The following is a 26,479-nucleotide window of genomic DNA, read 5'->3' on the forward strand; positions in this document are numbered from 1 at the left end:
TTCAGCAGCACGTAGCGGCGACAGCAGCAGGAGAGTTCAGGCTGCAGTTCCATCTGTCTGCCAATCGAACTTAAAGCAAACATCCATGCATCTCTCACTCACACTGACATTAAAAATAAAAGGTTCATGCATCTCTCACTCACACTGACATTAAAAAAAAGGTTCATGCATCTCTCAATCAAACTCACATAAACAAGAAAGAAAATATATGATGAATCAAACTTAAAGTGCCAGCGGGAACTAGATTATATGTCCACGTCGCTTAGCCATGATGTCTTGCTGCATGAGCTCAATCCATTCACGCTGCAGGGTGTTGAGGGAGGACATGTCGACGAGCATAATGTCCTTCTCTTGCTTAACCATTTCAGCTTCAGCTCTAGTCTTTTCTGCAGCAGCTCTTGTAGCATCGGCAGCAGCTCTTGTCTTCTCTGCATCAACTCTTTCCTTGTCTAGCTCTAGTGCTTGCTTGTCTAGGTCAAAAGAAAGCATAAACCTATCATTCTTAGCCTTCTCTTTCTCAATGTCCGCAACCTCCTTCTTTGCCCACAACTTGTCAATGGCCTCCAAGCAAGCTTCACCACCTCCTCGCCTAAGCGACGCTTTAACCTTCTTGATCCCATCCCGCCTTTTATTTGCTCCTGTTTCTGCATCAGCACCATTTGCTTCTTGATGATCATTGCTTGTCCCTTCGGGCTCCCTTGGCTCAGACACTTTGGTAGGCTGTTTCTTCCTCTTCTTGTTTGATTTTGCTGCTGCTTCTTTCTCAAGCTGGAGCAGTTCAATCCTCTTGGTTTTCCATTTGTCCTCGTTCTTTAGCACATTCCAACATAGCAAAACATTGAACTTTTTGCTGTCCTTGTTGCCTAATCCCTCGAACATCTTGGTTGCTTCTGCAAGCTGAACATCAAATGAGTCAATTAGTAGCCGTCAACAAATTACGAAATGATGTAAATAATGTGAACACATGTTACCTTGTCTTCGATAGTTGCACCACTTTGATTTCTACGGGTAATCGCGTCATAACACGAACAAAACTTGTTCACTTGAGTTTGAATGATGAGCCATCTATGCATAATTGAACTTTCTGTCCTTGGAATGTTACGCTTGTTGTGCTCATCAAAATAAGCGAGAACTCTACCCCAAAACCTCGACCGATTTTGATTGGCCCCGTGGAGAGGATCTTTGCTAGCATTCAACCATGCCGAGCAAACAATTGCATCTTCATTGGAATTAAAATTTTTAGCCCTCTTTACCAACACTACCAACAAATTGCACATCGAGACCGAAACTGACAGTTTCCTATTGAGTGTTTGGAATGGACAGGTTATCCAAACCATCAACATGTTCATTGGCCAGGATTCCGGACAAGAATTCATCTCCTTGCGTCTCCATGAGTCTACAAAAAAGCTACTGTATGTCAACGAGTTCCCCAATCATGTACCTACCGATCTATAGAAGCATCAACTACCGATCTATGCTTGGCAAGAAGAAGATCAAGACCAAAACAAACAGTACTACGAATAGCGATCAAGATGGATACAACTAGAGCAGTACTACGCGAACAATAACATCAGATATCCACAAGATCAAGAAACATGAATACAACAAGAGCAGTACTACGAACCCTAGGTACATCAACGTACATACACGAGCGATCAAGATCGATTACCTCCAGGCGATCTCTCCTCCTGGCGATCTCTCCACCTGGCACGATCGGTCCTCCAGGCGCGATCAGTCCTCCTGGCGGCGCCCAACTCTTCCCTCCCTCCTTGCGCACAGTTCGTCGATATATATGGCTGCGATCGGTCCTTTTGGCGCGCACGCGAATGATTGTTTTCACGGCGTGATGAAGAAAATAGCGGGAAGGAAATTTCACCGGGCGCGGGAGAGAACGACGGCCGCGCGCGCGAGGAGATACGCAGCGGGCTTCGACGCGGAAATATACGCCCTCCAGGACTCTTTTTGCGCGTCTCCTAAAAATAGGAAAGGGTTTTAGGAAACTGTTGGAGATGGATTTTTGATGTTTTAGCACTATTTTTAGAATACCAACAAGTTTTAGGCAACTGTTGGAGATGCTCTTAGTTGCAGTATAGTGGGAAAAAAGCTTCTTTATTTTGGAAAGTGTATCAAATGTCCACACTTGGTAAATTTTTATGTTTGCTTCAGGCAAAATAATTGAAACCTCAGGTTAAAAATGTTCGAGTGGTGTGGATGTGGTTACTATTGCCGATGGATCAGTGTAACTAGCGTGTGGTAATGAGTCAGCCCGTGTGAAGTAATAGGCCTTGTTTAGTTTTAAAAAAGTACCCAAAGATTTTTAAGATTCTCTATGAAATCGAATCTTGCTGCACATGTATGAAGCATTAAATAATAAATATAGATGAAAACAAAAACTAATTACACAGTTTGTCTATAATTTGCGAGGCGAATTTTTTAAGCCTAGTTAGTTCATGATTGTACAATATTTATCAAATACAAACGAAAGTACTACAGTACCTGAAACTAAACAAATTTGCCAATTAAACAAGGCCTAAGTAAAAAAAGGACAGATTTGGAAAAAAAGATTCGCAGTGAGAGAAAAATGTAGAGATAATGAAGAAGACAAAACTATACAAGAGATAAATTTAGAGAGATGATGTAGACAAACATAAAAATACATAAAAAAATATTAAAAAATAAGAGGGAGGAGAAAAGACGCGGGCACGGAGAAACATTGATGCGCCGAATATAGAGAGAGGTCAGATAGAGACAGGAAGAGAGAGAAAAAAGATGTGTGGGGGACAGTGGGATAAAGGAAGGACGGGTGGGGAATGCGAAAGGATGGGAATGGAGTATTTGAGGGTTGGGGAATGGAATGAATTGGAAGTGGGAGTTGACTGCGCACAAATCTTGAAGCACGCTGGACGGAGCAGATAAGGAATGCTGCCGCAAGCCGTAGCGGTATGGAGTTTCCATGCATTGCGTTTCAGATTATTACCATCAGCACTCCTATCTCCTGGCTTATTTTTCCGAGTTGGGTGTGCTTTTTTCCATGAGTCCTCCCACCATGCTCATCAGGTTCTCACACGACGACGACGAGCCACCGCCGGGGCAGGCACAGGCAGCGGAGGAGTCTGCCTCCTCTTTCCACCTCGCCGCTCTCCTCCGCATCTCCTCGCTTCCCATCACCTCGCCGACGTGCGTGGCGACCTGCTCCCTCCTCACCTCCTCATCCAGCCGCACGCCCACACCCCACATGTCGCAGGCGTACTTACAGTTGGTGAACCGGTCAGCGAACCCCGGCCAGCACACCATCGGCACGCCGGCGGCGACGCTCTCGCACACCGAGTTCCACCCGCCTGTTGGTTAAGCTCGATGTTCAGGTGTCATGGGACTGCGGTGCTGTGGCTGGTTTGGTCAGAGGCGCAGCAGAATTTGAATGAAGCCGATGGCGGGAACGGTTGGCGTCAGGAGGAGTGGGTGGTGACCGCGCTCACGGCGTCGAGCAGTTAGCAGTGTGTGTTTCTGCCGTCATGTATCGTGTGTGTGAGTAGTTTTTCATTCAACAAGTGTGTGTTCTAGGTGTAGGTATAAATACCTGGATGTAAGAGGCATGAGTTAGCACTTAAGACTTGGTGTAATCGTGTTTGATTTGAAAGTTATCAATAGTGAAAAAGGGCACTCTCTCCCGGTAGTTCTCCGGGCAGTTGCCAAAGTGTGCGTCCAATTCTCGTTGTGATCTTGCGCAATCTTGAGTTTAGGTTTAGCCACCGTGTGATCTAGCCTGTGATTGTTGATTCTGAGCTTACATTTGGTATCAGAGCCAATCAATCGCAGTGCTTAACCATAGAGTTCATCCATGTCCCTGACGGGCAGCGGTGATGGAGGTCGGGGCGGCGGCGATGGCAGCCAGCATCAGCTGTTCCCCACACTGACGGCGACTAACTACACCAGCTGGAGTATCCGAGTTGAGGCGATCATGGAGGAGCAAGGATGGTGGGAGATCGTGGAACCGTTGGAGGGGAGTTCGACGGCGCTGACGGCGGCTGAGACAAGCAAGGACAAGAAGGTGCGGACGCATCTGTTCCAGTGCCTGTCAGATGATCTGCTCATGCAAGTCGCGAAGAAGAAGACGGGGAGAGAAGTCTGGCAGTCGCTCAAGGCGCGGTTCGTGGGCGCAGAACGCGTACGTGATGCGCGCCTGCAAAACCTGAAGACGAAGTTTAACGCGATGACGATGAAGGAGGAAGAAACTGTCGACGAGTTTGCTAGTAGACTGACGACGATGTCGGTCAGATACAGCAATCTCGGAGGGTCATTGGAGGATTCGGTCATGGTCAAGAAGATACTCGACACCGTGCCGGAACGATTTCTCCAGGTCGTGGCCGGGATCGAGCAGTTTTGTGATCTGAAGACCATCCCGTTTGATGAAGCCGTCGGCCGACTGAAGACCTTCGAAGAGCGAATCAAGTGGGGAGCTAGGGGAAGCGCTCTGGTGAAGGAGAAGTCCTTCTCACTCAGGCGGAGTGGGAGGCTCGGCAGAAGAAGGCTGGAGGCGAGAGCTCTGGTGGTGGGAGAACACAGAGCAGTGGTGGCCGTGGCCGGGGACGAGGGCGCGGTGGTGGCCGGGGAGGTCACGCTGGGCGAGGTGAAGCAGGGAAGGAGAACACTGAAAGGCGTGATAAAAGCCATATAAAGTGTTTCAAGTGCCATGGTTATGGGCACTATGCCAACCGAGGCCCAGGAGAGAAAAAGAAGGAGGAAGAAGCTCATCATGTTCAGAAGGTGGGAGTGGAGCCATCGGTGTTGTTTGCAGAAACAGTTGAACTGGGACTGCAGGAAACAACACCACTGACAACTCAGAGTGGAGTAACTCTGAACCTGAACATGGTGCAGCAGGAATTACTTCAGATTGCTGGCGATGGAGAGCCCACAGGAGAAGTGTGGTATCTGGACAATGGTGCCAGTAACCATATGAGTGGAGATCGTCAGAAGTTCAGAGACATCGACTCTTCAGTCACTGGTATGGTGAGATTTGGGGATGGCTCTGGGATTGATATTCAGGGAATTGGCTCAATTGTCTTTCAGGGCAGTAGTGGGGATCAGTGGGTGCTCGATGGTGTTTATTTCATACCAAAGCTTAGAACCAATCTGATTTGTCTGGGTCAGTTGACTGAGATAGGTTACAGAGTAGTCTTGGATGATGATTACTTAACAGTGTCAGAGAAAAACCCACATAGATTGATCATGTGTGTCCCTAGAACTGCAAACAGAATGTACAAAGTTGAGTTAAGGAATGTTGAACCTAACTGTTTGTTAGCTAGCTTGGAAAATAGTGCTTGGTTATGGCATGGGAGATTGGGGCATGTGAACTTCCAATCAATGAAGAAGCTAGTGGAAAAGGAGATGGCAGGGGGGTTCCATTAATTCAGCATCCTGATCAGGTTTGTCAGTCATGCTTGGCTGCAAAGCAGACTAGGCAACCATTTCCACAGTCAGCTAAGTGGAGAGCTGATGATGCACTGGAGTTAGTACATGTTGACTTGTGTGGTCCTATCACACCTGTCACTACTGGTGGGAATAAATATTTTATGTTGCTGGTAGATGATTGTACTAGGTGGTGTGCTGTTTATATGCTGAAGTCAAAGGATCAGGCTGTGGGTGCTTTTGTTGAGTACAAGGCACAAGTAGAGAATTCTACTGGAAACAAGATCAAAGTGGTCATGTCTGACAGAGGTGGAGAGTTCTTGGCAAATGTTTTTCAGAATGTGTGCAAAGAAGCTGGAATTAGGCAACATTTCACAGCTCCTTATACACCACAACAGAATGGAGTGGTGGAGAGGAAGAATAGGAGTGTGATGGAGATGGCAAGAGCATTGATGAAAAGCATGAGTATTCCAGGGAGGTTTTGGGCAGAGGCAGTCAGGCTTGCAGTCTACTTGCTGAATAGACTACCAACAAAACCAATGGGGGATAGAACTCCTTATGAAGCTTGGAATGGCAGAAAGCCTCACTTGGGGCACCTGAGGGTATTTGGGTGCACTGGACATGTCAGACCAGGAGTATCACATTTGAAGAAACTTGATGATAGGAGCTTGCCAATGGTGTATTTTGGCATTGCAGAAGGCAGTAAAGCCCACAGAATGTACAACCCTCATACCAACAAGATTGTTGTGAGTAGAGATGTTGTTTTTGAGGAGGGGGTCAAGTGGAGCTGGGATGCTGCAGAAACTGAAATATTTTCAGTGGAGTGTGATGATGAGGTTGGTCATTACATTCCTCATCCAAACCCATCAGAGGTGCATGTTGATGTAGCTCATAATGATCAGGAGGTCAATGACTCAGGGGGAGCAGGTGATGCTGGGTATCAATCACCTGCAGGTCCTCAGTCTGTTTCAGCAGGAGTTGGGAGCAATGCTAATTCTGACAGAAATCCGACAACAGGGCTACAGACTGAACAAACACCTAGATCAAGCCAACAGTCAGCTTGGAATGGAAATACTATGGACACAGATGAAAATGTGGATTCAGGAGATGAATTACACAGATATAGAAGCATAAATGATGTATATCAACGTTCACAAGTAGTAGTACTTGAATTTGATGAGGAAGAAGAAGGTGCAGTGGAAGTAGCTGCATTACTTGCAGTGATGGAGGAACCAACATGTTTCAGAGATGCAGCTGACCACCCAGAATGGGTGCAGGCTATGGAAAATGGAATGCAGTCCATATGCAAGAATGGAACATGGGAACTTGCTAATTTACCACCTGGTCAAAAGCCCATTGGACTTAAGTGGGTTTATAAGTTAAAGAAAAATGCAGAGGGAGAGGTGGTGAAGTATAAAGCCAGGCTGGTAGCAAAGGGTTATGTACAGAGGCAAGGTGTGGATTTTGAAGAGGTGTTTGCACCAGTTGCAAGACTGGACACCATCAGAGTGATCTTGGCACTTGCTGCAAACAGGGGCTGGGAGGTCCATCATCTTGATGTGAAAACTGCTTTTCTGAATGATGATTTAGAGGAGGAGGTGTATGTAGCTCAGCCAGAAGGTTATGTTGAGAAAGGCAAGGAGAAAATGGTTCTGAAACTTAGCAAGGCTCTATATGGGTTGAGACAGGCTCCAAGAGCCTGGAATATCAAGCTTGACAAGTGTCTGAAACAGCTTGGTTTCAAGAAATGTGCTAGTGAACCTGCAGTCTACAAGAGAGGTGTTGGGAAAACAGCAGTCATACTAGGTGTATATGTTGATGATCTGATTGTGACAGGAGAGGATATCTCAGAGATTGCAAACTTCAAGAAGCAAATGACCACTCAGTTTGAGATGAGTGATTTGGGAAAACTGTCTTACTATCTTGGTATTAAGGTAGAACAGGGAGAAGATTGCATCACAATCAGACAGACAAGTTATGCCAAGAAAATTCTTGAAAAATTTGGCATGTCAGACTGCAACTCTACAAAAGTTCCAATGGATCCTGGCATTCAGATGGATGCAGACAAGGAGGGAGTAAGAGTGGATGCAACTGAGTACAGAAGAGTGGTAGGTTGTCTCAGGTACTTGCTGCATACAAGACCTGACCTTTCATTCTCAGTTGGAATTGCAAGCAGGTTCATGGAGAAGCCCACAGTGAAGCACATGAGGGCTGTCAAGCAGATCCTTAGATACCTGAGTGGAACTCTAAACTATGGACTGGTATACACTCAGGAGAAGAAGGAAGAGGTGTTGGTGGGGTACACTGATAGTGATGTGGGTGGAGACACAGTGGGAAGAAGAAGCACAGGTGGTATGTCCTTCTACCTAAATGGAGGACTGATAACTTGGTGCTCACACAAGGAGAAGAGGGTGGCTATTTCATCATGTGAAGCTGAGTTCATGGCAGCCACAGAAGCAGCAAAGCAAGCAATTTGGCTCAGGACTTTGCTGAGTGAGCTAGTGTCACAGAAACCTCAAAGGGTGGTGCTGTTTGTGGATAACAATTCAGCCATTGCACTGATGAAAAACCTAGTGTTTCATGGGAGAAGCAAGCACATTGATATAAAATACCATTTCATCAGAGAGTGCATTGAGTTTGGGGAGATTCTGGTGAAGAAGGTTGGCACTAATGAGCAAAAAGCAGATGCATTGACGAAGCCTATGCCTGCAGTGAAGCTGGCAGTCATGATTCATCTGTTAGGAGTGAGAGAACTCAGTGAACATCAAGCTTAAGGGGGAGAATGTTGGTTAAGCTCGATGTTCAGGTGTCATGGGACTGCGGTGCTGTGGCTGGTTTGGTCAGAGGCGCAGCAGAATTTGAATGAAGCCGATGGCGGGAACGGTTGGCGTCAGGAGGAGTGGGTGGTGACCGCGCTCACGGCGTCGAGCAGTTAGCAGTGTGTGTTTTTGCCGTCATGTATCGTGTGTGTGAGTAGTTTTTCATTCAACAAGTGTGTGTTCCAGGTGTAGGTATAAATACCTGGATGTAAGAGGCGTGAGTTAGCGCTTAAGAGTTGGTGTAATCGTGTTTGATTTGAAAGTTATCAATAGTGAAAAAGGGCACTCTCTCCCGGTAGTTCTCCGGGCAGTTGCCAAAGTGTGCGTCCAATTCTCGCTGTGATCTTGCGCAATCTTGAGTTTAGGTTTAGCCACCGTGTGATCTAGCCTGTGATTGTTGATTCTCAGCTTACACCGCCGTGCGTCAGGAAGCAGCCCACGGCCGCGTGCCGCAGCACCTCCTCCTGCGGGCACCACGGCGTCAGGCAGCACTGCCCTGTCGTCTCAGCCGTGAAGCCTGCCGGAAGCGCGTCAAGCGCCAGCAGGCGGCGGCCACCGCCACCGCCACCGCCATCGCCACGGATGAGGTTGTCCCTGATAGCCCAGAGAAACGGGTGGCCGCCTGGCCGGTCGCCGCGAGGCCCCACGCGAACTCGGCCAGCTGCTCCGGCGTCACCACCGTGTGGCTGCCGAAAGTTGACGTACACGACGGAGCCCTGTTCCTGCATATCCAGCCACGCGATGACGCGACGCACTCGGCGTCCTGCTTCCACAGGCTCAGCCCGCCGCCGCCGCCGTTGAGCGTACGGCGGAGAAGTGTGCCCAGGGGACCGACGGTGTAGACGCGCGGAAACTCGGCACGCAGGGCGGCGAGGACGTCGGCCTCCAGTCCTTCGAAGGTGTTGAGGATGAGGGCGCCGGCGCTGGTGCAGCGGTTGGCCTCCGACTCGTTGAAGCGGAGGCAGAAGTCGTCCGGGTCGGTGGTTCGGAGGAAGCTGGAGACGTCGCCGAGGCAGATCGGTGGCATGCCGGGGATCCAGTCGATGACGGTGCTCTCGAGGTAGCCGTTCGTCAGCAAGCTCTCATCTGCATCCACATGCCGCGAATGATTGATCATTGTCCTGGCGAAAGATTTTTGTTTTTGGCGAAAGATTTTGTTTTGTGGCCGGCTTACCTTTGAGTGCCACGTACCCTCTTTCCTGGAGCTGCCGGAGCCTCATGTGTGTTGGAGTAAGCCTGACAGCAGGGAGTCACTCATGGATGGTCAGGAGCAGCCCAAGCCAGGAAATTCGGAGCTGAATGGTGGTGGCCGTTCGGGGTGGCGTGGTGACCGCGCCCACGTTCCGGAGTATTTTGAACCGTGTGTTTCCAGTGATATGTATCGCGTGCGTTTTTCTGTTTTGAGTTTGTTAGACGTGTGCGTTAAGCTCGGGTATAAGAGCTGGGTGTGTGAGGTGTGGAGTATATCTCGTGTAAGCCGGTTAGGCGAATTGTATCTTGGTGAATCAAAGGCGAAAAAGGACGCTGTTCCCGGAGGCACCTGGGCGTTCCCAAAATCCTATGTTCATCTGTTCTTCATTTTTCTTCTTCAAACCAATCCACATACAGTGTGTAATCGTGATCCTGGACTAACAATGTGCGTCATCAGCGAGGCGACGCTGCCAGTCAAGAACGCCATGGTCGGGATCCTGAGCTCGCGGGCGACGTCGAGCGCGAAGCTCATCAGCATCGTGGTGAGGACGCACGAGACGGGCGGCACGCCCGGCCCCGGCGTGCAGGAGAGCCGCGTGAGGACTGAGGACGTCCCTGAAGGGGGCGGCGCAGCGCGTGCTGACGACCATCTCCAGACTCCAGGCCGCGGCCGTAGTCCTGCTTGCGGCGGTCGGCGTCGGACAGGCCGTCGGGGATGGCCTCGAAGCGGAACCCATCGTGGCCGCGCACAGCGCCGGGGCCCTCGGTGGCCTGCACGCGGCGGTGGTTGTGCTCGGTGTTGATGAAGGTGACGTAGACGCTTTGGTGGTGGAGCAGCTTGGCGATCTGCAGCGCCGGGTTCACGTTGCCGGCGCACGGGTAAGGCACCACCACGACGTGCGGCCTCGCCATGTGATGTGACGGCGAGGACGAGGATGTGCAGACGATAATACTCAGATTGTCGTCGTCTCCCGCGAGCAAGACTGACGTCCGTGAACTAGATTGTAGCTTTTGTCTCTAATATACTGAAGGGCCTTGTTTAGTTCAACCAAAAACCAAATTTTTTCAAGATTTCTCCTCACATCAAATCTTACGGCAGCATTAAATATAGATAAAAATAAAAATTAATTGTACAGTTTGCCTGTAAATTACGAGATGAATCTTTTGAGCCTAGTTACTTCATGATTGGACAATGTTTGTCAAATAAAAATGAAGGTGCTACAGTACCCTAACCCAAAAAATTTTAGGAACTAAACAAGGCCTCAGTCATGAACACAAGAGAGAGCGAGAGTGTCTAATAATGCAGATTGATTGCATCACACACTGCTTGCAGGTGGCAAACTTGTATAAGATAAGACCCCGACCCGAGGAGCTCGTCGGTCCGGCGGATCATCACACACTGCTTGCTGTTAGGGTTCACTCTTTACCTCCTAATAAGAAATCTAGTCTTATGGTTTCAAAAAAAAATATAGTCTTATTTATTCATTTTTATTTAATCAGTTAATCACTATAAAATGAATACAATAGTCAATTAGTCACCCAAGTATTGCTAAATGGGATTAAAAGTCTACCTTTTAGTGGTGCGTCGCAGGGTACAAGCACCTGAGCTCGCTGGTGGCGCTTGCGTCTGACTGAATCTGCGGCTGTCGCAATCGGTTGCTTTGTATTGGCATCTGCTAGACTTTCTGAGTTGTTTTCCAGTTTGCTGTTTTCTCAGCGTTGGCTGTTGGTAACCTGGGTTACCGTGGGTTTTTAACTCTGTAACTCTGTTCCAGTCTTTTTAATGAAAAACGTGCACAAGCACGATCGCCAAAAAAAAGATCCAAACACAATGACTAAAAGGGACTAAAATGCCTCTTTTATTCTCTTTTAATCCACCAAACTAAACAGAGGATGACTAAACTTTTAATGTGTTGAGAACTAAAAAAATTATTACAAAAGCTAACAAGCAAAAAGTAAAAAGTTAGAAAGTTAGTTTTTTAGTCAAAAGTCTAAAAAAAGGTTACAGCTCAAACAGACAAGCCCTAGTCCTCTCTAAATTAAAGTGAGAAACACATGAACTATACCTATGTGAGTATTTTTCAAAAACTTTGTTCTATGAATATATAATACATCTCTAGGTCCTCTTAGGTAGGTTTTTTCGAGGGACTTTAGCTTTGATTTCCTTGGTTTGTTAAAAGAACCTATATCGAACACTAACTCATTAGATAACTTGTAGAGGGGGGGGGGGGTTGAGAGAAATTACTAAAGGATAATCTCAAAAAAAAATTACTAAAGGATGAAGCCACTTAAACGTGTTTCTCAATTTCTCTAGCTTCTTAGGTGAAATCATTTTCAATAAATCTCCATTAAACAAAGCTTTAAAAATTAAATCACAAAATACATTTAGAAACACTCATGCACTAAACCAAAAAAACTAAGCTAGAGACATAAAAAAACGATGTACATCTAAGAAAGTCAAAATATCTTATGATTTGAGAAGAAGAGACTACCTAGAAGCCCTTGTGCACTATTTATCAAGGAGGCATAGGCTTCTCTAAAAAGACTATATTAAGACTCAAACCGTAGCCACAAAATTATCGGAAAGCCTAGTCAATAGTACTCTAGGAGCACCAGACAATATGACAAGATTGTATCCAAGCCGTCTCTGCTAGATGTTTTCCTATGATCAAATATAAAGTGTCTCTAGAGATCGATGATCTAGATCCCAGCTACCTCTATAAATTGATTTTTAAAATTTTTAAGTCAGGCAAATAAATAGCAAAATAATGTGCTGTCTCTAAATCATTTTTCAGAATTTGCAAACAGGGACAAGTAATAGCAAAAGTGTTTATTTAAAAATTGCTCACCGGCCAACACCGTACCCCCATGGCCACAAGGGTTGGAACTCACAACAAGAATATTATGCCTTGCACGTTCCTTCCTTAATCATGTGCCTCAAAATCACTTATGACTAAATAGTTGCTACATTATTCTTTTATTCATATGAGTATTGTAATGCATATTTGAGACTCTAAATAAATTTAAATTAAATATTTTTGAACTGAAAATTTTAGATATTTTTTAAGTACTATACATTTTGGTTTTGATCACTTCTATATCTTAGGCCATTTGATACACATGGGTAGTACAAATTAGCTGAGGTTGACTAGCTAGTTGGTTAATAACTAGTTAAAGACTTTGATAAAAAATTAATATACATATCAGACCTCCTGTTTGGATGCAGTAGAGCTAAGTTTTAGCTAGCTAACAATTAGCCCTTGTATTATCCAAAAATGCCTTTTAGTCGAGGTGTCTTGCGCACATATGACCAAGGATGTTTCTTGTAGGTGCATAAGTGGCGATCTAATTTATCACTATATTTTATGATGATTTCAAGGAATACTCTTGTGCCACTGACTCGTACAAGTAAAATTGTTACTTTTTTTATTTGTTATTTGTCTTTGTGTTATAACATATTAATTTTTTGTCTTTGTCTGCCTATAAAAATAATTGTTAATTATTAATTGTCTTTATGCCAACACAAATCAGATTTTTTTCGGATTTGCAGTTTTTTCGGTACCGAAGATTGCAGACTCATTTACAGAAGTGGCAATGAATGACTATAATTTTAGTATAAAATATATGCAATAACCGTCAACTAAAAGAAAACTAAAATTCAGGCACCTAAAATTTAACGAATACCCTAATTTATTGATAGTCACTAAAATGTGATAGTCTCCAATTCACTTTATGCCTCGCAAGTACTTTTTCAACCCAGGAGGAAAATATCTTGTATATAGATATCGCCACCATTAATAGAGATCATGAAAGGCGAAGGCCGAAGGGAAACAAATTGAGTTATTATTTTCTTTCACACCCGAAATTGAAATTTGCTTGCACCTATGACCAACGATATGGGCAGGTATCATCAGGTAGCCAAAAAGGTAAAAATGAAGAAAGGGTACACGCCCAGCAATGTCCATCGAAAATCTATGAACTCAGGGGACACTCAACTGTACAACCCAACTCTTTTGCATAATTAGCATTCCTAGATGTCATATATTTTAATACATAGATTTTATATGACCACCGTACAACTCTGATAACCAACAACAACAAATCATTGTTCACCCTTACAACCATATGCAAAACTTCAAACAGTTTCAGTAAGGGACGGGGATACGAACAGATGGCGGACCAGATCTCATGTCCTCAAGAATAAGGTCATAAAGCGCTTGAGCTATCGGGCCTTCTTGTCCTGTGAAGAAACGAGAAAAACAATTAGCATTAAAGATAAAAAAACAATTAGCATTAAATACTTGATATACACAGTCCCTCCAAAAAAGAACAAAAGTTTGTATTTGCTCTATGGAGTGGCAGTAAGCCAGCAACAAGTTAAAAGCCTATTAACCATTCTTGTACTCAATCTTACTACCAATGTTTCTTGCTCCTATTAAAACAAAATCATCAACCATGTCATCTCCAACACATTCATTGAAATGGGTACGTAGGAGATAAATCACTGGTGAGTAGATCGTTTGATGTAAACCGTTATAACCCGGAGTCCCGGACCCACAGGAACAGAAGCTTTTCTTTTTCTCCTATTAATTTGCAAACTCCCCTAGAATTAGGTCAAATCTTTCTAACATCAACTTCATACAACATATAGCAGAACTTAATTTTATCAGGCTTCCTATTCACCATTTATTGTTGAAATGCAATATGGAATAAGCATGCAAAATTGTTCTTACCAGAACCAATTATCTGATCATCCCACTGAACAACAGGTTTTACAAGAATGCCACTACCGATGAGCATCATCTCATCGGCCATCTTCCCTTCCTGAACACTCACATTCCTTGATATTACCCTGCTGAGCTTTCCATGAGCTACTAGATGCTCAGCGAGGGTCAGAACCCGTCTTGCTGTGCACCCACTCAGGATCTTGTCAAAACAAGGCATGAGAAGCTCCTTGCTCTTTGTCACAAAGCCAACATTCATGTTAGAACCCTCTGCAACGAAACCCTCATCATCTAGCCAAATGCCAGAAAATGCACCATTCTCTTCACCTTCCACCTTGGTGAGTGCATTGGGCAAGTAATTCACACTTTTCATGACTGCAAATTGAGGAGACTTTATCGGTATAGATGATGTGACCACTTTGCAGCAGGATGGTACTTGTAAGGATGGACTTTCAATAACAACAGCATAGAGGGCTGGGTTTGCACAGCCAGATGAAGATAACTGGAAGTCTCCAGGTCCGACAGACAACCAGTATCTGAGTGATCCTTGGGTGCAATTTGATGCACTCACAGTTTGAATAAGTATGCTTCTAATTGTTGAGCGATCAAAAGGTAATGGTATTTTGGCCATCAATGCAGACCTCAGGAAGCGGTCAAGGTGTTGTTCTAACTCATAGAGGTGACTGCCAGTAATATGTCAATGTAGAAAATAAGATGATAGGAACGTCGCTCAATCAGAAATTCAAAGAAATATGTCTATAAAGGGACATTTATTTCTTATTTTCTTCCCAAGTTCAGTAGTTCACATTCACACAAGAAAAATATTATGAGGAAACTTTTAAATAGATGAGTTTTATAACTGCTATTCTATTTGCAATTAATATGTAGTTCATATTTATATTATAGAAGAGCTCACCCATCCATAATAGCAGCAGTATCAAAAACCCCATGACCTCTATGAACCATGTGATCATCAATTGGTATGACCATTGCAGAAGGGCCTGTTGTAATTCCACCAAAAATACTAGAGTACATGGCCATGTAATTTTGATTCCTAGCCCCAGACGCATGGAATGTATCGAGCCTTTCAGCGACCTTGAGGGAGTAGTTATGGAATTAGAGTCGAAGTAGTATATCAGTTCACAGCACAATCAAGAGAATAAACTACATAAATTAATCATGTAACTAAGACCTTGTACACAATCATAGAACCAATTTTCCCTTACTGGTAATACCCATGGCCAACTTGCATGGATATATAAAAACTAAATGTTGTAATCATTCTTCCAGCGTGGATGGAGATGAAGGTACAACAACAGACGAGTTGTTTCAAAGGAATTCATTCATACATCTACAGTGGAACTTTAGATGCAGTCATGCAGAGTTAGTGTTTTCCATTACTATTCATAACAATTGTTCTAAAAAACTACACATGAAAGGAACATGGTTTTTCAACGATGGATATATGATGTACAATTGTGTATTGATTGCTCAAGAATTAATCAAGAAGAGAGCATAATAAGGACCAATAATATAATCTCTCAAAAGAGAAAGAGCATCCAACCACTGTCTTATAAATGTTACCAATGATGTAAATTGAACTTGTGCCACCAGAGATACAAAAGACAAGAAAGTCCACCTCAGAGAAAGACAAGACAGGAACTTCGTTTGCATTGGCAATTGTTCCAGTCGATGCTGCATGGCAAAGATGCTCTTTAGTTCCAGGAAAAATATTGTAATGAGGTTTGAATCGTAAGACATGTCGTTCTTAGGAATTGAAACACATTTTGCTTCATAATGTATTTCTGTCTAATGTCTCTACCCGCAGGCTGGCACTCTCCTTCCTTGTACCCTTAGTTACAGAAAAAAAAAAGATTATAGAGAAAGAAAAGCAACTGCCTAGTCCACATAAATAAAATGTTGAGCACCCAATTTTATCAGAGTTTTTCTGTTCTTTTTTAATCTGGAAAGGACTTCAGGTCAACACTAAAGAACTTTTTCCAAAACAAAAAGAAACAGCTAAAGTCGTTGTCATTCCAGAATTATCTAAACGAATCTAAAATTTAGAAGCAACCTTTTGCAGAAGATATGCAAAGGTGGATGACGGATACAATCTTGAGACTAATTTTTTGCAAAATTGCCCAACCATCTCCAGCCCATCCCAATCAACAAGAGAAGGACAGAGAGTGAAGACAACTTGGAAGCAATCCTATTACTAACTACGAATCCCCACACTCGACAAAAAGCAGCCGGCCTGAAATTGCCATCAAAGGGTCGTCATCAAATCAAGTCACCAACAAGCCCACAAGCCGCGAGGCAACGACCAAGCGCAAACGAACAGGCAAAATCTCATATCATCATGAAGGTACCTGCCCACCACCTTCAACACAGCTCAAAAATAACTCTGAGTACATCGAAATACTCGGATTCGATCCAGAAGAGTTACCACTAACATGTCTCGTCAGAAAACGTATGAGCCGAGTTTGCAGATGATTGTGCGCAGAGGATTTGCTTGCATAAACTCGTCAAAGATAAGTCCCAGCCTGTGGCCCTATGACTTCAGATTTCAGAAAGAGTAGAGGCCTTTTTTTTAAAAAAAAAAAAGAAAGAAAGTTACTACCTCAGATACCAAATGAAACCCAGCACGCATGGGGAAAATGCTACTAGTATGGTATATGCAGAGGTATGGTATCTCCGCTGCTGAAGGACGAATCTCAGGAAACACTCACCGGCCTTATCCGAGCCCGTGGCTGCCAGTCCCCTCCATGGCCGGGAAGGTCGGGGACCCGCGGCGGCTCCTGTCGACGACAGTACGGTCGTCTTCAGCTGCGGGAGGGAAGGGCAAGAGCGAGGCGAGGGCGAGACGCGGTGGCCGGTGGATACCGCGGCCGCCGGAGAGGCGGGAAGGTGGGCCATCGGATTCTGCTGAGAAGGCAGGCGGAGTGGAACAGTGGTCAACTGGTGAGTGGAGCAGGCCCGGACGTCCTTGCTCGAATCCCAAAGACGATTCTCCAACTGTCCTACTACTTCTGTTTCGTCCCGTCCCCGTCATGGTCACGGGCGCCGGCTCCAGCCGTCCAGCGTTGTTGTCCTTCCTCGGTGAATGCCTACTTTGGAAGCATATATTTCTGCATTATTAAATTTTGATTAACTCTGCTCCCTTCGTCTTAATCCTAAATTATGAGTTACTCTAATTTTCTAAGAGCCAAAGCATCTTAGAGCGTGTCCAACGATGCTACCTAAATCAGACTATCTAACCACCTATTTTTCTACTACCTATATTTTACTCTAAACTCCAACAACATTACATAAATCAGGCTACCTAAATTCATTTGCAGAGTGAATGACATGTGGGGCCGTGTTGTCATCCTCTCCCTCTTATTCTACGCTGGCGAGGAGATGCGCCCACACTAGGGAAGGCCACCACGTGGGGAGGTCGTGTAGGGTAGAGGAGGTCCAGTGGAGCGGAGGAGGCGTGAGGTCGTCTTGGAAGGTCACGTGCACCGGTGTTGGCTGTCGTGCCGGTGAGCCACCACCATACTGGTCTTGGTGGCAGCGACGGCGGCGGCGCGACGACAGCCGACAGCCTGGAGAGGAGCAGGAAGCGTGTGACGTTCTGGGACTCGTCGTTGATCCCATGCGCGAGGACGTCGAGGCCGTATAGGTCGGCGGCGCGCGGGCTGGCGATGGCAGCGGTGTCGAGCATCCGTCCCGAGCGCAACATCGTGCGTAGGGAGGAAAAGGTGTACAAGAAAATAGGTAGTGAGATTTGTTGGTCCAACGATGTAGGTAGTGGGAGGGAGAATTTGCTGGACCAACAAAAATAAATAGTCAAGTAGGTAGCATGTTGGAGTAGTTTTTTTCGCCTCCACTACCCAAATATAGGATATAGGTAGTGGGTTTAGGTAGCCTGCTGGAGATGTTCTTAGAGGGTATTTGGTTGGAGGTGTTAAAATTTAATAGGTATTATAGCTCTTTCATTTTATTTGACCAATTAGTATCTAATCATTGACTAATTAGGCTCAAAAGATTCGTGTCATAAATTACTCTCAAACTGTGTTTTAGTTTTATAAATAATCTATATTAAGTACTTCATACATGTGTTCAAATATTTGATGTGATGGTAGTTAAATTTTACCGACCTAAACTAAACGGGGCCTTAAGTTTGATCAAATTTATAATATAAAAAATAAATACCATCAAATATTTTTATTAATTATATTTTTCATAGTATACCTATTTCATGTCATAAATTTTTATAATTTTACTTTATATTTGTGTAGTGCTTACAACACTAACAACTCATAATTTATAACACAGGTATGTATGGGCATATTTTTATACTATACCTATTTCATTGTGTAGTAAAAGTTGTTAGGCCTAGGCATTGTTTCACACCCAAAAAGATTTCATCTATCCCATCAAATGTTTAGACACATGTATAAAGTATTAAATATAGATAAAAAAATAAACTAATTACACAGGTTGGTTGGAAATCACGAGACAAATCTTTTAAGCCTATTTAGTTCATGATTAACCATAAGTGCTACAGTAATCTATACGTGCTAATGATGGATTAAATAAACTTAATAAATTTATCTCGTAGTTTTCAGACAAGTTATGTAATTAGTTTTTTTTTCTTAGTATCCGAACACCCCTTCTAACATCCTACCAAATATCTGATGTAACACCCCAAAAAAATTTCAATCCCCAACTAAACAAGGCCTTAGTATACCGATAAGTACATAGTGAAAACTACCTGTTTAGCTAAAACAACTTGGAACAGAGAGTATAGCTTTTTATAAGTTTGGTGGTTGAAAAGTTCAAAATAGGCTATGATCTAGCCAAAAGTTGGACTAGTCGGATCAACTAGTTTTTTTTGCAACTAGCAACTTATGTTAGTACATCCAAGAGATAATGATTGCTAGCCCATTTAACAATCATAATTATAGAGATAAAAATGCCAATTACAACGTTTTCACCGGCTAAGAAGATGTATTGCATATGCAAACATCAGTGCAACTCCGATAAACCCTCTACACGACGTGACTCAGAACCTGATTTTTGCTGTCCTAATACATCAGAAGATTCAGTCAAACATACATGGGAAAATTACATGATGTAAGGAGCACTGGCAAATCTGCAAGAACTAGTTGCTGTTGTGCTGCTGATGCCGGTGCTCAGTTAATCTCTGGCATGCCACTCGCCAGCAGTGCTGCAAGGTCAGCGCAGCCATGACCAACAACAGTGGGGTACCAATGAGACAGCCTCCTGGGGCGAGGTTAACAAGTGTCTGAAATGAATACACAGTGCAGTAAGGTCGGGCACATGTTCAGCAATGTACTGTCCAGAACTCCAGATTCTACTGACTAAAAGCAACAAGATTTGGAGAGTTGCCTGTCTTAAACCCACAATGAAACATTGAATAGATTAAATGACTATACTACCATCGCAGATAAAAAGAGTTGCTATGTGGCATTGCCGACAGTTGTTTCATGATTGACATTGCATGGCAGCAATATATTATTTTGCATTCAACTTTCATCAATTAAAATCTCATGTTGATTATAAATGGGCACGACTATGTAGATGTAAATTATAGGAGCAAACTGGAAGCGACCAATATATAAGTGATGATTTAGCATAAGAACATTTTACAACTAGGAGCAAACTGGAAGCGACCAATATATAAGTGATGATTTAGCATAAGAACATTTTACAACAAGGTCACAGTGGTGTGTGGTGTCGCAGCCAGTGTTTTCTATGTTTAGATTAGAAGAAAATAATATAGAGAAACTTATGAAAATTGAAACAAAGATAAATCAGCTCAAGCATCATCATGTTCATTAAGTTTCAACCCAACACAACAAATAAGTCCTTGTTCTTACCATCACAGCAGCAGCCAAATGAATAACTGGAACAAAAACCTGATCACTTTTCTTTCTCTCATCATATGCATTAAAAGCAATAATCATTGAGAACGTATGGATGACCAAGAATCCAAGTGCAATTAGGGCTGAAATAGCACACAGGGATAAGGGTAAATATCATGCAAAACAAATTCAGAACACGAAACTGCATCAAATATAACTAGGACGAAACGTGTCTACTTACAAATTTGTTTTTCCAGTTAGAGTGAATATGCTTATTCCCTTCCATGGTAATGAATCATATTAGGGAGTAAGGTGGGGGAAAAAACACTTGCCTGAAGCAAGGAAAAATGGCATCTTTGAGCATGTTTCAATATAAAATGTGGCTCGACCAAACGCTGGAGTCAAAAGACTGAGACAGAAAAAGACTGCATGAGCCACTCCATGGCCTAAACCACCAGCTGCACAAACATTTTTCAAACAAAAATGAGCAAATGTAGCAGTTATAGATGTGACATCCTAGAGTGATAGAGAAGAGCAATTGTTCCTACCAAGCAATAAGTAAAAGCATAAACTCAGATTTAAAGAAGCATATCCTCAGATTTAAAGTACTTATCTGAGTTAGCAAACCATGCCTATGTTTGGGAGACTTCCTAGATTCAAATCAACAATGCACAACCAGAGAAACTTTGTTTGTTCTGTTATGAACACAAATTTTAGAGCCCTGGCAAAGCGTTTATTAGCGCATTTAATAACCTTGTTGGAATCAGTCCCCAGAAAATTAGCAAACAATCCTAGAAGCTTACAAATAACATGACAGGCGATTCTGTCCATGAAACGTGTCCCTTCTATAGAATTGGGGCATAAACACATATACAAGTGCAACTTACAATATGTATACATTCATTTAAATTCAAAATCTGGGTTAAACACAATGCAGCAATAAAGAAATAATAATTACATGAATTGCCTAGAAAAGAAACCATTTGGTCTTGAACCAGAACTACAACAGATGTTTTCATCTTATATCAAATTATCAAAATAAGAATAACTTACGAATGGAAATTAGAAAAGATACTTTTCATCTTGTATCAAAATAACAAAATCTTACCTAAAGAAATGAGCATCTTGTCAGTCAAACTAAGACGTGGCTTGGATATTCTATCAGCAAAAGCATCTAGCATCTCTTCCATTTTCCTGGAAAAATTGTTATCAGATCCCATATATTCAATTACAACAGCAGATAAGGACATGTCAACTTCTATTTATGGACCTACTTGTAAAGCCTCCAAAACACAAGACGAGTGCCTTCTTGCAATGCGACAGATGTAAGGATCAGAATTGCATATGCCCACCAAGCTTCTGATTTTATAGGAAGAAATCCCCTCCATATTCCCGAGAGGACTATCAAACTTATAAGCCAAAACAAGGTGCTGCACTAAAAGATAAAAGCCAAGGTTAATATTTAAATATGATAATATATCCTTCAAAATTCATAAGAGAATGTACAATATACTTTAGTGTTTCAGGCACTAAAGAACATAGGGCAGCAATGCTGGGAAATGGGAACTCGCCGTACTACCATCAAGGTCTGAAGGCAACATGGGTAGAGAGAAAAATGGTTTCTAGTTTCCATTTCAAGGTCTGTAAACTGTTCACTCTAACATAGAGGATTAAGTCGACTTACATTTTCTTTCAAACTAATGCATTATCTTGTGAACAAAGTAACTAAGCATATTCATTTGGAAGTTGGAACTTCTCTGTTGATTGAGACCAGACTTAACTGGTAAGACTATAAAAGCTTTCAAACCAACCCAGACTGCGTGTGTGCCTCTCCCTTGATAAGGTCATTACAAAAGGAGAACAGCATATCACTCAAAATTACCAAATGTAAAGATTCAAGCATTAAAAAAATGAATGGAGAAAAGTTACATCACTTATTAGTGACTGTAGTGAGTTCAGATTAATAAAGTATGACAGCTTAAGCCTTATAATTCGAGAAGTTTCTCACACCCCAGGTTATACGTTCCAGATAATGAATGCATCCATTAAATTCAATTGCAGATATCTCTGGGGCAATTTCTAACAGTGCATTCTATTGGAGAACACACAGATTCAGTACTTCCAGAGGTCAGACCGTCAGAGGTGTAATATCAGGATACTGAAAAGTTATATGAGGTAGCAATGTATCAGAAAAATGCTCTGAGACAGGTCTGATGCCCACATAGTCGCACACATGCATCTTTCAGTCAGGCTCCGAATGTTTTTTTTTCTTCTGTAGCTCATATCCTTCTTGTTGACTACCAACAAAATAATTGATGACACAAGTTCTTCCTCAGTCTTTGATCTTCGGTATTTGAAATGCCAATTTACATTTTCACGAATCACCATTTCTCTTGCATCCTTCTAGCAATGAATTGTGACAGTTGGAAAGGAGGAGGAGGAGGAGGAGGAGGGGGGGTGTCAAGTCAATATACATTAAACAAGATTCAATGCTTATGTTGATACTACATGAATATATATGTACAAATCAGAAATAAAGAAAAGAATCGTTATGAGACTGAATTAAATGTCAACTCCTAATCTCCTATACATTGGTGCACAACTACCTAGAGTAAGTTGTCAAGACAATACACATAAACTGTCAGCAAGCTTTGGTTTACCAACTAGGGAGTGTATCATTTGCACAGTAGTGCAAGTTCTACAGGTCTGAGATCCACACATTCATTCGAAACCAGATTCACGCATTTCGCAAACAGATAAGATAAACTGAGAGCTCAAAAACCACACAGTACACGCCAATACGCCATGTGAGCTGAATCCAACTAGCAGCATCCAGATCGATCCGCAAGGAAAGACTGAACCCTAGCACAAGTGCACAAGTAAACCAATAATCCGCGTTTGCCTCACGAAACCACACACTGGAACGCCTCAAACAAACGTCCACCCGCCTCCTACCCCAATCGATGAACCGAATGTTCGCTTTTACTAGAGGGCAACGGACGATCTGACCAAAACGCGGCTAAAGAAACACGAGAAACGGCCGAGGCTGGGGGAAGACCTGGAGAGGAGGGTGAGGACGAGGAAGGGCTTCCTGGCGACGACGCCGGCGAAGAGGGAGAAAGCGGGGCCCAGCGCGATCAGGGCGTACCCCAGCCCCGCCGCCAGCGTCATCTCCTCTCTCGTCGACCCGGCCTCCGCCCGCCGGCAGGAGTGAAGGCTATTTTCGGGAACAGGGAACGCTCTGTTTCCGCAGTTCCGATAGAAGCTCAAACCTTTTTAAGCCGGACAGATTTTATGCATTCGAGAAAAATAATTATTCAGTTTTTAGGATTTGGTTTGTTATTACCAAAATTTGCCTAATCAAGAATTTAGCAAACAAAAGATTTTAAAATTAGATCAAAATATTTTTAAAAAAAATGGCAAGTCAGTGTGAGATGTTGATAAACTTTACAACAAACTAAATCACTGCTCAAAACTTGGTTTTCCATATTTTGGTGATCAAAGTTTCACCATCAATGCCGTTAATATCATCGGCCACTCAGACCGAATGTAAAGGCAAGTAGTATGTGAAACAAAAAAATATATTATTTACAATTTTACCTTTACTCTAAGTCAGATCATTTAAATTTGATTAATTTATATAAAAATTATATTTATGTTATCATATAAATACTATTAAATTATTATGTATATATGGTGTTATAAATCTTGATATAGCATCATTTACAAAAATTAAACAATTTTAAGATAGTTTAACTTAAAATAAAATAAAAGTCGATTTTACCTCAAAGCAACTTTATCAAAGATAAAATACCTCTCGGTTTAACTCAAACCTTGTTTATATCTAAAAAGTTTTTAGATTTTGACACTATAGCACTTTCGTTTTTATTTGATAAACATCATCCAATCATAGAGTAACTAGGCTTGAAAGATTTGTCTCGTAATTTACAAGTAACTGTATAATTAGTTTTTGTTTTCATCTATATTTAATGTTATATGCATGTGTCGCAAGATTCGATATGACAGAGAATCTTGAATTTTTTTTTGTTTTTAAGGTGAACTAAACAAGGCCTTGTGCTTATTTTAAGACGTAGCTGAGTTGTGCTTAGGCCCTGTTTAGTTCCCCACCTAAAATTTTTTCATCCATCCCATCGAATCTTTGGACACATGTATGGAACATTAAATGTAGATAAAAAATAAACTAATTACACAGTTTAGTTGAGAATCGCGAGACGAATCTTTTAAGCCTAGTTACTCCATGATTAGCCTTAAGTGCTACAGTAACCCACATATGCTAATGACAGATTAATTATGCTTAATAAATTTGTCTTGCAGTTTCCTGACGAGCTATGTAATTTGTTTTTTTATTAGTTTCTAAAAACCCCTCCCGACATCCTTCCGACACACCCGATGTGACACCCAAAAAATTTTCGTTCTCAATCTAAACAGGCCCTTATTTTAAGACGTAGTCGACTGTTGCTTCTCCTCCTCCTCTCACAAATTGATTACTGCAACAGTTGGGCTACTGCTTATTGTAGTGTGTAAACAGTAATTTGTGATAGGAGAAGCAGCAGCAACTGGATGTAGCTTAAAATAAGCACAGCCTACGCTTGTACTCCCTCCGTCCCTGAAAGCTACAACTTCTAGAATTGTCCTAAGTCAAATTTTAAAAATTTAACCAAATTTATAGAAAAAAAACGCTAAGATTTATAATACCATTAGATTTATCATTGAATATATATATTTTCATAAGATACTCATTTTATGGTATATATATTGATGCTCTTTTCTATAAAGTTGGTTAAAATTAAACAAGTTTGACTGGCACGGATTATAGGAATTGAAGCGGGGGACAGACAAGGAGTAGCTTCAACGATGGCAATGGATTCATGTGGGCATCGATAAGCGTTGAAGGTGAGTTTTTGACCTTCACCGTGGCAACGGCAACCTTTGCCTTTTTCTGATCTCCCTTCCTATGAAACAGCAATATAACGATAATAAAACTGTAAGGGATTAGGAGAAGCAAAGAGGTTTGAGATCGAATCTAGTCGCTAAAAAGGTAAGTTCAAAATTTTGAGGACACGAGGAACCTTCAGTGATTTATTTATGACTAAGAACCTAGACTATCTAAAGAAACATATTTTTAACTTGCAAGAGTACACAATATCATACATTGGGATGAAAATGGATCTGATACGGACGGATATCATCGATATCGTGTTTGTTTTTATATTTCTGGTCGGATTCGAATACGGATAATGTCAATCATGTCGGATAAAATACGATTAGATGTCGACATCATAAATATACGGTTTAAGTATTTGAATACGGATACGGTATTGGATGTTGAATACTTGAATTCGGATATAGACAGATTTGAACCTCTCTAAACGAATTCGGTCTCGAATATGATCAGAAAATATCTGTACCGTTTTCATCCCTACATACATATACGGAGTATAATATACATGACTTAAACTATGGTTGTTACTAGATTGATATAATAAGCTCGATGCTAGCTTCTAATAGATGGCCACACAAATTGGGGCATGGTACCCTGGTCGAAGCTCACTATTTTGGCTTGACCCGAGCATGATCTGTTAGGCATGTTGAGCAATATGGCATGGTCTGCTAAAATGGCACATGTTCCACAAAAAACCGATATCCAGTCAAGTATTATACCATAGTTCCCTTAGGCTCGTTCGTTTGACCTGGAATAGGGACCGAGAACTATTTTGGCCAGGAATGACAGTCAAATTTATATAATTGTGAACGAGTGGAACGATTCCTGGTCGGGAATCCTTCTAACCGAACGAACCCTTATCGAGTTCCAACAATCCCTATCCACCGCATGACCAGTTTTAAGAGCAATTCCAACCCACCTCTTAAACAAGTCCCTATTCTAAATCTAGAGACTTGATAAAAAAAATCAACTCTAACTCACCTCCTACTTGGACTCCTATTTTCCATGCTCTCCTAAATTATAGTTTCAGTCTCTCACATCTAGAACCCCCTATCCTACTTGTTTAGGAGGTGGGTTGGAGTTGGGTCTTAATTTGAGCCCCTATTTTTTTTATCATAGCATGTAAATAAAAATTTAAGGACTTAATTTAGAGACTTGGGCTGAAGTTGCTCTAATACCATAGTTCCCCTCCCAATTTGCCACCCTCACGTAAGAGCATCTCCAAGGGTTTTGCATTTGAGTAATTTGCCAAAAAGCTCCAAAAGAGGTATCCAACGGTTTTGCATTTGAAGTTTGCAATTTGGGCAACTTGGCAAATGAGGGAGCAAACTTGGCAAAAATGTCAAGCTGTGGATGGCTTTGCAAACCCGATCGCGCGAGCAAAGTCACGCGTGAGGAAAGCACGCGCGTCTGGAGACCTGCTATTTTTATCCTTTGCCAAGTCCAAATACCAATTCCCTTGAAGATGACCTATTTTTATCCTTTGTATTTTGTTATGGGAGT

At 42.5% G+C, this 26,479-nt stretch overlaps 2 protein-coding genes and 1 pseudogene across 2 annotated transcripts; all 3 read right to left on the reverse strand.

The window, feature by feature from the left end:
• LOC8059091 lies at nucleotides 241-10,520 on the reverse strand (annotated as a pseudogene).
• LOC8059092 (D-amino-acid transaminase, chloroplastic) lies at nucleotides 13,354-17,174 on the reverse strand. Its single transcript, XM_021458474.1, has 5 exons — nucleotides 16,870-17,174; nucleotides 15,780-15,835; nucleotides 15,057-15,235; nucleotides 14,150-14,823; nucleotides 13,354-13,656 (listed from the first exon to the last, which is right to left on the reverse strand). Exons 1-5 carry the CDS (start codon nucleotides 17,054-17,056, stop codon nucleotides 13,562-13,564), a joined length of 1,191 nt encoding a protein of 396 aa, XP_021314149.1. The 5' UTR covers nucleotides 17,057-17,174; the 3' UTR covers nucleotides 13,354-13,561.
• On the reverse strand, nucleotides 19,043-23,269 carry LOC8059094 (gamma-secretase subunit APH1-like). Its single transcript, XM_002453632.2, has 6 exons — nucleotides 23,072-23,269; nucleotides 21,288-21,443; nucleotides 21,122-21,207; nucleotides 20,346-20,471; nucleotides 20,029-20,156; nucleotides 19,043-19,433 (listed from the first exon to the last, which is right to left on the reverse strand). The coding sequence occupies exons 1-6, from the start codon at nucleotides 23,182-23,184 to the stop codon at nucleotides 19,290-19,292; spliced, it is 753 nt and encodes a 250-aa protein (XP_002453677.1). The 5' UTR covers nucleotides 23,185-23,269; the 3' UTR covers nucleotides 19,043-19,289.

The sequence above is a fragment of the Sorghum bicolor genome, chromosome 4, assembly GCF_000003195.3.
Source record: "Sorghum bicolor cultivar BTx623 chromosome 4, Sorghum_bicolor_NCBIv3, whole genome shotgun sequence".
NCBI lineage: Eukaryota > Viridiplantae > Streptophyta > Magnoliopsida > Poales > Poaceae > Sorghum > Sorghum bicolor.